The sequence below is a fragment of the Lolium rigidum genome, chromosome 1 (assembly GCF_022539505.1).
Source record: "Lolium rigidum isolate FL_2022 chromosome 1, APGP_CSIRO_Lrig_0.1, whole genome shotgun sequence".
Lineage (NCBI taxonomy): Eukaryota > Viridiplantae > Streptophyta > Magnoliopsida > Poales > Poaceae > Lolium > Lolium rigidum.
The window spans coordinates 354,444,622-354,456,357 of NC_061508.1; the positions used below are offsets into that span (position 1 = coordinate 354,444,622).

The 11,736-nt window shown below is 46.7% G+C and overlaps 1 protein-coding gene across 1 annotated transcript in view; it reads right to left on the reverse strand.

Annotated features, from left to right (window-relative positions):
• LOC124665478 (callose synthase 3-like) overlaps window positions 1–7,177 on the reverse strand; it is a 15,542-nt gene extending 8,365 nt beyond the window's left edge. The window contains exons 1-19 of the mRNA XM_047202889.1: window positions 6,940–7,177; window positions 6,649–6,874; window positions 6,469–6,562; window positions 6,259–6,369; window positions 5,998–6,168; window positions 5,822–5,914; window positions 5,591–5,682; window positions 5,242–5,368; window positions 4,126–4,263; window positions 3,967–4,043; window positions 3,782–3,875; window positions 3,304–3,426; window positions 3,123–3,237; window positions 2,369–2,703; window positions 2,238–2,290; window positions 2,070–2,130; window positions 413–494; window positions 280–329; window positions 111–201 (exon numbers count right to left, since the gene is read on the reverse strand). Coding sequence (XP_047058845.1) covers window positions 111–201; window positions 280–329; window positions 413–494; window positions 2,070–2,130; window positions 2,238–2,290; window positions 2,369–2,703; window positions 3,123–3,237; window positions 3,304–3,426; window positions 3,782–3,875; window positions 3,967–4,043; window positions 4,126–4,263; window positions 5,242–5,368; window positions 5,591–5,682; window positions 5,822–5,914; window positions 5,998–6,168; window positions 6,259–6,369; window positions 6,469–6,562; window positions 6,649–6,874; window positions 6,940–7,177 — 2,371 coding nt within the window. The remainder of the gene's footprint in view (window positions 1–110; window positions 202–279; window positions 330–412; window positions 495–2,069; window positions 2,131–2,237; window positions 2,291–2,368; window positions 2,704–3,122; window positions 3,238–3,303; window positions 3,427–3,781; window positions 3,876–3,966; window positions 4,044–4,125; window positions 4,264–5,241; window positions 5,369–5,590; window positions 5,683–5,821; window positions 5,915–5,997; window positions 6,169–6,258; window positions 6,370–6,468; window positions 6,563–6,648; window positions 6,875–6,939) is intronic.
• Window positions 7,178–11,736: the final 4,559 nt, after the last annotated feature.

Genomic DNA, 11,736 nt, shown 5'->3' on the forward strand with positions numbered 1-11,736 from the left:
GTGCAGCGCAACATAATAGGACAAGAAAATCAATTCAGAATCCAAAGCAGACAGAGCAATGAAATCTGTCAAATAATGAAATAATGATGTGTAATTCTGAAATATTTTACTAACCTCGCCAAGTCGACGACAAGCCCCATAGATACCTCCAACCAATGTAGAGAAAACTGCGTACCAAATCTGGGTGTCCATGAAATAGACCTGGACAGTGCAACTAACAAAACTTAGCATATTTGTTAAAAAAAGCATTTTTTGACAGAAAACAGGATTGATACATACAAGAATTATTGGAGCCCAAAGTGCGATGACAACACCAATATTGTTATTTCCTGCAAACCGAAAATAATAAGAACACAATTTCAGGAAATGTTTCAAAAAGGAAAAGAAACATAGCAAGCTCTATCAGAAATACCATTAGGGAAAAACTCATGCCACTGGAATGTCCGGATCGGTTCTCTCATTATATCTTTTGTTGGCTGTACCAGAGGCTTGATCTGCAACCAGCAAGTTAGAGAATGAATAGACAGTACTAGAGGAAGCTCAGTGCTAAGAAGGCTTGGTCCTAATTGAATCCCAAGAGAAAAGCTACTGGATCTCCAACAATAATACATACCATCCAGTAACCTTTTGGGAATTCCAGACATGTTTGCTGATGCTCATTTAGGTTTTAACATTTAATACATCCAAGAGCAAGAAATGGCTGTTGTATGTAAATTTAATGTAACTAAGGAAACAAAGAGTAGTGTGGCGGTGAGGCCACATTTAGGGCCTGTTTGGTTCCTATCCACACTTTGCCAAGCCTAAGTTTGGCAAGCGTGGATATGAAATTGGGAGCCACAAAGTGTGGCAAAAGCAACGTTCAAAAAAGCGTACGCTTTGTCGTGCTTAAGCGTGAAAGCGAGCGTAGCGGAAGGGTATCGCTCTGTTTCAGGCCTAAGCGTAACATTAAGCGAGGAACGGAAAAAGCGGCCCGATTAAGCACTGAGCGTGCGCTTCAGCGCGCAGAAGCGATGGAAGGCGAAAGAAAAGCAGAGCTCGAGCGTCTATGCTCGCCGGCGGGAATCCGGAAATTTTGGGGATAGGTGGGAGGAAACGTCGCAATTGGGGTTGCCTGGCACCCCAATCAACCATTCCCCCCGTCCATATAGGGGAGAGAAGAGAGGCGGCGCAGCTCCTCGTCCACCGCCGGGAAGGACCTCCTCCGCCGCCATCCGCCTCTTGCTCCAGGCCACCAGGACGTCGATTCCTCTCCTCCAAGCACCCCCCTTCATCCCCTCTCCGACCCGGCGCCCAGAGCCCCAGGCCCCCAGATCGAGCTCGACCTCGACCTCGATGGCTGCCACCGCCTGCCGCGCACATCAGGTCCGTATTTCCCTATCCCCTTTCTTTTCTTGTTTTCTAGACTAGTGTGTCTCTGTGCCAGTGCTAGTATTCGACTATTGGCCTGGACAGCTGGACGGATGCCTCGATGCTTGATCTGCTACTGCGTGCTGTATGTTGGTCATGCGTGTACTGCTTAGGTTGCTCTATTGATATGCTGCTGCCTACTGTGCTGTTGCTTCTCAGCTGCTGGGCTAATCAAGTTAGATTAGATGTACCGAATTTGCTGATTAGTTGACTGTTGGTACTGCTTAAGTTGGTTGTTAGCTGCTGCTAGTGCTAAGATAATCTTGCAATCTTGTTTGTAGGTACTGTATAATGGATGTCGATCCAGGTGCTGATGGGTCGGTGCTGCCGGTACTGCTTAAATTACAACATATTATGGTTTATTGTATGTCTAGATTGCCTTCCCTGCTCCTGTCCGTACGCTTTTACCCTGAACGCTTAGCAGTAGTTCCTCTAGGCGGAGCCTCACCGCTCGCTTAGCGCTCAGCGCTTTTTTGAACCTTGGGCAAAAGTTGGCAAAAATTGTACTCTATGACAGGTGGACCATAAGGATTATAAAGTGTGGCAACAACCAAACACATACCAAACTGCCAAACTTTGGCTTGGCAAATTGTGGCCAGGAATCAAACATCCCCTTAGAATGCACATAACTTTCTAGATTTTCGGAGGAAATGATTAGGTACCTCAATATAGAAGCTCACTGTCAATTTCATTGCTAAAAGGATAATCCAGAACATGGTATACCTGTCAGTACACCAGTGCTTAGTGGACAGTGGTTAGAAAACGCATAACACGGAAACTAAGAATAAAGATGAGTTAATTGAGTATCTGTATTTCTACTTTTCACATACTTCAGGAGGGAGAATGCGCCTTCATGCATTCCTCTGCCAACAAATAACCGAGGCTGCAGATATATTTGTATAAATGTATCAACAAACACGGCCATGTAATTTACGGCACAAAACAATAGACGGGAAATTACCTGGGACCACCACATCATGAAAGTTACAACCTTAAGATTTGAACTCTCAAGAGACCTTCTGATAAATGGGAAAATAAATAGCATGGCCACAAGCATGTTTGGCGCCAAGTATATAAGAACAGCCAAAATATACAATGAAGGCTGATTCTGACCATTGCCAAGCCAACCTTTTATTATTCTTGCGAGACCCGAAGGACTTCCCCCGGAATATGCATAAGTCACAGGTAAAATCACAACCCATGCAGCAGCTGATACTAACTTCAAGACATATCGCAGCTTTCTTGCAAATGACATGCTTCTTCTTGCTTTCCAGCCGAATACAATGTCCAGGGTTGCTGCATTGGTTTGTATTTACTGAAGTTAGTACATACTCCCTCCGGTTCATAATTCTTGTTGCAGATTCAGATGTATCTATTCACAAAATATGTCTAGATACATCCAAATTTGGAACAGAGGGAAATGTGGTTAATAAATACATCCCTCGGTTTCATGCTGTTAAATTCATTATCGTTAGGCTGCTGGCAAAACCAAACCTAGGACACACTTTTGTTTTCTTTTACACATATTTTCAGTAGGCCTCACTCCTGCTGTTGTCCATTTGACAAAAATTAGAGACATAAGGTATAAGGGTAGGACTCGTGAAGTATTTAATGCATTATCATGAGCAAGGCTAAAGAAAGAAGATATTGCTAGTTAGATTGGCACAGCAGTGTCTCTGCTTAATACTGATCTGTAAGGGAATTCAGTCAAATACCTTGACCCAACTTCAAAACAGCAGCAGTTATAAAAATGCTCAAAACCTGCTTGAACACTCCAACGTCAAAGATATCACTTGGTGTGCCACCATTCCATGCAATAATAATCATGGCCTGCATTAAAACATAAGATCATAAGTATGTGAATCTCGAGTGAAAGAATGTGTGGGAGCAACGAACCTGCAAGGATAAAATTAAGAAGATCCACATTCTATCAAAACTACGGAATATGTGCCAGAATGAACGGATCTCAACAAAATTAATCTTTCCCATCCAATGGACACTGCCAGCAGATCTTTCCTCCTGCATTACGACAAAAGAAACAAGTACCATGAGAATTGGAACTCCAGGCAAGTCTTTCTTTTTCTTGGATTTTGCTGAAGGAAACAATACAAGTCACATGTCCATGTATATTTACTATGGGCTTAACAACTTATAGTAATAGAAAAAGCATAGACGTGGAAAACAAACAGATCAAATCTACAACAAAAAACAAACATGTCGTTACATGCAGCATGTGATCACATAATCTTATTACCATGTTCAATTCATGAAGAATAAAAGCACACGCAAATTGTAATATTATATCTCAGGCAACTTTTAATGTATCTGCCAAGAAAGAAAGTGTAAGGATATTGAATACTGTCAAGAAACTTACTCCATTCAGGCGATTAGGATAAGCAAATTTGGGAGTTTTGAAAAAATCTGCATCAGCTCTCATGGGCCATCCAAGACGGAAACAATCATTTTTCCTGAAAGCAACACAAGAATAATTCCATGCCTTCTGTCAAAATATGTGGCACAATATACTAAAGGCAACAGTCGTATTCGGTTGCTGCTTACCAAAAGTACTCGTTGAGATCATCGTAGTTCCTCCAGTGTGAGTGTTTAGATTTCATTGTCTTGCTCCTGAGAGCCTCCTGTAGAATTTCAGAGGCGAGTTAACAGTCCGGATTGATATGGGGAAAAATAAACAGTCCGAATAAAAACATACAACTATACCTCCTCTATAACTCTGTATATTGGAGTCACAACTTTCATCAAGAAGGCCTCATCGTCACCGCCATAAGCTGGTTTAACATTTTCACCCGTCATTGGGCTTACGTTTCCAGCCAACATACCATAGAGTTCAAAAGCCATCTATATTAAGATCAGAAACAGCATTGTTACCAATAAACATGATGCCACCAGAAATTACAACTTAAACACTAAGCTTCGTACTAACACAAAACCATCCCCTAATGAGCCTTTTTATAAACTACATTTTTCTCCACTCGCATGAATATGAATTTGGTTTGCTTGTGGGATGATCAATAAATATAGTATACGAATACAGTATGTTGTCTCATAACAACAACAAAATATGACATTTTTGGCATGAAAATGGAGAAAATGAATATTAAATGCCTTAGGCTACAACCTGCTTGGATCCTTTAGATCAAATTTGAATTAGTGTTCTAGCTTAACAGAACCTATTGTACATATAATCAACTTCATTGGTTTGCAAGGATAAGCTGGTTAGGAACAGATTCATAAACCCTCATTCTAGTTCCCATTCTAACAAAAAAAAAAAGGTCATCAAGAACCCGCTTCAAATTCCAGAACTCGTGTCCTAATTCATGGGATACAAGCAGGGTGAGAGGGAATCGAAATACAACGTACAGCAAAAACTGGGATGAAACATCTGCTGACAACAGAAAATCGAAATTCGGTCCAGTTAGTTACTTCGTAAAGTGGGTAACAGCTATTATATTTGTGAATTCTTTGTTCCTACAGCACATTATAACTTGTGCAGCCAAATTACTAACTCTTTGCTGCACGTTTTTTGTCATCCATTGGTCATTGCTACCAAGAATGGTCACTGCAAGCTTAAAACACGCCTAAGCTAATGGTGGCTATGTTAGGGTAAATGAGATTCCTCATTAAAAAAAATTCCAAACGATCCACCAGGGGGATCGAATAGATTCCTCATAGAATTGATCTTCCGATTGTAGTACTCAACATCAAGTTCTTAAACCAATTGCTAAGGTACTAAGTACGAAGCGTTAATAGGCAAACAACAGATAAGGAAAAAAATATCACAGTGAGTGTAATCTGCGAAACAAAAGTTGATCTTACATGATGATAGATGTAGCATAGACACTCTGGCATGAACCTCAAGTTAGCCGCCTCACCCCAAATTAAAAGGTAGAGACCCATATAGAGAAGCTTTCGCTGTTGGACTTCCTGTTGGATAGTTGGCAACCTACACATCAATTCATCCAGGAGTTAAGACAAACGGTAACTTATCAAGAGATTTAATATGTGCAGCAAGTGTGACATAAGTAAGGCCATAACTAAAAGGCAAATTTGATTCTGTTTCAGCAAACTGTAGGAAATGAACGGTAAAAGACATAAATCACAGCTTTGGAAAATCGGTCCAAGTGGTCCTAGGCATTTTTCAATTGTTAGACTTGATTGAACCTACCATAAACTGCTTTTGCGGCCGAGGTACTTGCACCACATCTTATAACTCTTAAATAGCTTCTTCATTACAGCATCCAGAGCCCTGTCATCCAACTGTAAAAAAAAAAAAACAAGAAAAGAGCACATGAATTCATCATCACATTACTTGTAGGCACATGAAGAAAGACGGAAACAAACAACACCCAGTTCCTCTTAAAGCAAAGATTAAAAAAAAAAAAGGAGAAATAAGAACCTTGGACTGCTGTTCAGGCTTGGGTATCTGCCTTATGTGTACGTTTGCTAGTAACAGTATGAGATGTTCCCTTTGGTTGGATACATTATCTTTCTGCAAAGAGAGCGTTGAAATGAGATGATGTATGTTTTTAGGGACATGAAGATGCAGTGTGACAAGTGGGCACACACACTTACCTGGAATCCAAACATGGCCTGAAGCCAGTCAAGGAGATCTTTATCAGTCTTCTTCTCGTCGTCGGGCTTCTTCTTCTTCTTGTCGTGAGGGTTGTTTTCATTGTCCTTGTCCTTGGGCCATGGCCATGGCAGGCCCCTAGTATTCCGAAGGGCGTAAACCGCGGCTTGAATCTAGAAATTAGTAGGTGGGTCAAGAGAGAATGGAGCGAGGTTTTGACGGTTTGCTGCATGGAGGCTGGAGATGGAAGGAAGGGAACACACCTCTGGATATTGCATAATGGCTTGATCGGTGCTTTCAGGATCAAGTGGCAGGATGTTGTAGGGAACGTAGAGCTTCTTCTTCTCCTCGATTTTGTTGTGCGTGTCGAGGATCTGCGCGGCAGCCGAGATGAGAAACAGAATCATCAAGGAAAGCAAAAACGAGAGAGAGACAAATGAATGAATGAATGAATTATTACTAGTACTACTTACCGCCTGATCGACTTCAACAGATTGCGAGACGTTGACTGCTTTCAAGACCTCGAAGAGTACAGCTGCGGTCTGGTACGCTTTGGTGAGCAGGGCGCTGGGTGATCGAGGAAGGAGCAATCAAGTGGCAGTCTAGAAGCGAGTGAGAGAAGAGGAAGAGGAAGAGAATGAGTGGTGAGGTACCGGTCCGTCTTGTCTGCCGCGTTCTGCAGCGCCTGTATGTACTTTTTGTAGTACTCTCTGTAGAACCTCTGCATCTCTCTGGCGTCGCTCTGGTGCACCCTCCCCTTGAGCGTTGGGTCGTTCTCCCGCTCGAGCCTCTGCAGCAGCGCCGTCTTGAACTGGCGCACCCCGCGGCCGCTGGAGGTCGGGTCGAGGCGGTGCGCCTTCTCGAAGGCGTAGAAGCGGCCTGGAGCAGGAGATGAGATTGGGTTGGGTTGGAGAGAGAGCAGAGCAGAGCAGAGAGGGGCTTACAGAGGTATGCTACGCGCGGGTTCCCCGCCTCGACCTCGTTGGCGACGCGGAGGATGGGCGCGATCTCGACGAGCGAGGAGGGGACCACCTCGCTGTCGAAGATGGACTCCCCCATGTTGCCCACCGTCTGGGTCCGCAGCAGCCTCCTGCCGCCGGCAGCAGAGGAGGGGGAGGGCCCCGGCACCTGCCCCGGCGAGGAGGAGGGGAAGTCCGGCCTGCGGCCCCCCGGCGCCGCCATCGCGGGCGGGTTCCTGGGCCCCCGCCTGGAAGAATCCCCTGCGCGCGCGCGCGCGAATCTGGAAGGTTAGGGAGGGAATGCGGGACGGAATCGGCGGGGCGGGGAGCGGGCGGTTGCCTGGCTGGCTGGGAACCCTAGGTCGGGGTGGCCGGCGGCGAGGCGGAGGCGGAGGCGGTGGCGGTGGGGGGAGTGGAGTGGAGCGGAGCGGAGCGGAGGTGGGTGGGAGAAACAGCCGTTTTGGACGGGTTTTGAAATTAATTTTGCTGCGGAAGGGAAGGCTACTGTTGCTGGACGAAACAGCCCTCTCGGAGGAAGGAAGAGGAGGAATTCACGATCCAGGCGCGCGGTGGTTAAGGACGACGCGGTAGGGTAGAAGCGTCAGTCAGTCTCGAGCTGGAGGGGAGGTGGCGTGGGTGGGGCCAGGCAGGCGTCGTCGTTTCCGGCCTCGGGTCTCGCGCCTGCTCGTGGTTTTTGTTCCCTTTTTCACACTGTAAAAAAAAGGCGGTACAGTAAGTAGTAGCTGAGAAAAATTAAAGGGGAAATAAAATGGCCATGCCGCCATGTGCCGTGCCGGTCCGGTCCCGTGCACTGCCCGTACTACATGTACTGCCGCTACGAACGTGTCGCCAACTCAAGCCGCCCGCCGTGGACCCATACCATACTACACTAGTACTTACTCCCTCCGGTCGGATTTAATCGACGCGGAGGGAGGTCTGCTCGTTCGTGCGCTTAGGCTGGTGCCAATGCACCACCCCACTCTCACCCGCCACGTCAGCTTTTTCTCTCACTCTCACCCCACTCTCACCCCACGGTGACAATGCATGGGCTATAGTCCCCACTCTCACTTCTCTCTCCTCCACATCATCATTTCTTTTCAACATTAAGTTATTTCACTCGATTTATTTTAGACATTAAAAATAATGCAAGGAAATTATTTTATTTAACTTAAAATGTTACCGATTACATAATAATTAATAAAACTGCATAATAAATATTAAAAATTACATAATAAATAAAAATTCTAATCGTCTTCCTCTTCTTCCTGCTCCTCCTCCTCGTCGTCATCATCGTCCAGACAAAGCTCTTTTTCCACCATCTTCATGGCCTTCGCATGTTTGCGCTTTTCACCTTCGTTCATGTCGGCGGTTGATCGATCTTTCATTTTGTTCCATTGCTTGAATAGCTTAGCCTTCACTAAACCCTTCATCATGTTACTCATCGCGAAGGTGTTGCGGTCAGAAACCCACCGGCGGGCAGCGACTGGCAACACAGTAGAGCCGGGAACAACTAGGGTCATGGCGCGGCCCCGATCCCTCGGAGCGACGGCCCGCAAAGCCTCCCGGTCACACGTCCGATGCTATCGCAAGGGCGTGCCACCCGACCTATACCCGGTCGGGAAGGTGTTGGATGATGCCTCGCTTAGTTTTCTCGCATGGCATACACGTAAACATTAAATACGAGCCTCGATCGGCTCTCGGGTTATCCTGTGAATCGGCTCAAAGAGCCGATCCACCCATGATTCGTACAAGGTGTCCGAATATATGGTGGTCCTGCTTGATTAAGATAAAGTTAACGCGATCTACGACGATTTAGGGTTTTCACCGCATAATCGGATCATCCTACTCACGATTGGGCCTCGCGCTCGCGTACGGTGACCGTAAGCCGATCCTAGATAGGGCCTAAAAACCAACACGAGGTTGATCCCCGGAACATCCTGTCTAGGGCTAGCAAACTCCACCCTACACGCCGCTAAGGCCTAACTATTGCGGATGTTAAACTAATCCTTGCAGAACAAGGAGCAACCGTAACGGATCGGATCTACTAAACTATGATCAAGCGGGGTGCCGTCCCTACACCTAAGATAGGTGTAGGGCGGCTAGATGTATAAGGGTTGCACTACGACGACATATGATACGAAGAACAATGCTAACCCTAACACATCTAAGATAACTATGTTGCTCGCCATCAAAAAGGCTTCAAGCACGAGCAACGCATGAACAACGAGATAGGCTTGTGCTCGCCTAGATCGCAAGATGCGATCTAGGCGACATGGTGCTTACCGGAGAAACCCTCGAGACGAAGGAGTTGGCGATGCGCCGAGATTTGTTTGTGTTGAACGTTGGTTGTTGTTTATTTCATAAACCCTAGATACATATTTATAGTCCAAGGGACTTTCTAATTCGGGCATGCACCTAACCGTGCACGGGTAAAACTCTAACTCCTAACCAATACGTAATCTAATATGTTACAGATACAAGGGCAAACTAGCCCAAACTTTGCATGTAAGGCCGATTCACGTATTTCTTCTATATATAAATCTTCAAGTCCATCTTGATCGCGGCCCACCTCGACTCGGTCAAATTCCGGTGATAACACATGCCCCCCGGTTTTGGAAATGTCATTTCCAAAATCATTATGCTTTCTTTCGTCGGGTCATGTCATGGCAGAAGCGTAACCTGTATGAACATCCTTCATCATTACACTTTGTCTTCCCAACTCCATGTAAAATTCGATAGCTTTAGCATCACTTCCTTGGAAACTGCAATGGCATTAAATCTCCACTAGGCTCCCCATTATTTAACCGTGCCGATTGATCAGTCCTCTTCATCCCCTCCCTCTGTTCTAGCGGTCGGCACCAAAAAACCCTCTCCTCCTGTAGCAATGTCCTCCTCTTCCTCTTCTCCCTCAGGCCTCCCCCTCCAATCCTCGCCGAAGAGCAAGAATGAGGACGACCTTCACTCCGGGGCGAACCCCATCTACTCCGACAAGGAGAAGAAAGAAGGAGAAGTAGCGAAGGCCAAGGCCTCCCCCTCCGCCAAGCTCCCGCCGAAGAAGCGCTCCCGCATGTGGGCGGACAGCGAGGACGAAGATGATGACGAAGAAGGAGAAGAGGAGGAGGAGGAAGATGATTCCTCCTCTTCCGCTGGGTACCCGCCGACGAAATGCTTCCGCTCTTGGGCGGACAGCGAGGATGATGAGGATGACGAGGAAGACGAAGCTCCGACCAAAGGCTGGGGCGACAGCCGACGAGGAGCTTCCCGGGAAGCAGCGCCGACGACATCGACGACCGGCGATGATGAGGACAGCGACGACTAGTAGAGTAGGACTAGTAGTAGCAGTGTACTAGGCACCAGATCCCTCTTTTTGAGAGCCATCGGCTCTTCCTTGTAAAGCTGCTCCATTGAACTAATGAAAATTGTTCTCCCGATTTATCTTTCAATTAGTTCAATTTCAATCCTCCAGACTGCGTCTCACCAAGGCCGACGGCAACGTATCGGACCCCTCCTCTTCTAGACGCCCATGAAGCCGGGCTCAGATATCGATTAGACCGTCGGTCAAGCACTTCTCAAATTCGACCGTGATTTGATACTCCGCAAATCTATAGCCGATGATCTGTTCATCGGCCATTTTTGAGAATCCAATCTTCCTCCCTTTTTGTAGCAACAAGACGGTCCAAACCCCGTAAAAGACGACAGACCTCCCTTTCCAACTCCCCTCTCGTAGCCTTAGCAGTCTTCCTCGCAAGCGGACTCGGTATTTTCGGAGAAGGCCGCGATACGGGGTCGGCCGATGCATCTCCAATCGGCTCCCGAAAAATAGAGCATCCACCAAATTAGCTGCCCCCCGAGCCTTAATCAAGGCGAGAACATCAGCGAGGATGCACAGATCATTACAGGAAAGGCTTTGATTTCTATCCTTAAGTCGATGTCTGCTGCATCGGCTGTGCTTAAAAAAATTTGAATTTTTTACGGCCGATTTATGTATCGGCCCCCATACCTCAATACCCATCATCAAAGAATATCTTGGGCTGCTGGGCACTTGCAAGACATTCCTACTGCATATCCTCGTGTTTCATCTACCTAGGTGCCCCCGAGCCGATTCTGTCAAGAGAATTGATGGTATCGGCTCTTCGAGTATCCCCTGTTGGATTAAATGCTCGAACCCGGCAGAATAGATGGTGAGGATAATTTTGGCCGATTGCTTGGAATCGGCCTCCACGTTGCTTGCTCGATGAAGGTTTTGTAATGTTCCTCCATAAACTTTTGGGGCCGATCACAAGGATCAGCCTCGCCATACTTGCTCATTGGTTTGTTCTTGCTACTCGGTCGGGCCGGTGGATAAAACCAGCCCAATCTCCGACTTTATCATGTTGGTGCGCTTGCTGTCGTCCACCTCGAGTGCATCGTGTAATCGTGGAGCACTAAGCTTCGTCGGAAGGACGAGCACCATGTTTGTGCCAGCCGATGTTTCATCATCGGCTTTCCTTTGCTTGGGGCGCCACTACATTTTCCGTGGATGACCCTCTTCATCCAGGGTTCGCTGAACTTTCGCAGCCAGATCAGGTCGTGCCTTCCTCAGTGTATGCAAGTATAACCTTTCGGCTTCCTCTAGGCCGCGCAATCGCTGAACCCTGCGCTTTTGGGAACGGCTGAGCCCATCGGGCACCACCTTGGCCGGTGGTACTGTCTTCTTCTTCCCCTCGTCTTCCGAATCCTCGAGATCTTCTAACCGAGGGGACTCGGCGACGTTTGCTTTGTGGCGGGAGTGTTATCACCGAT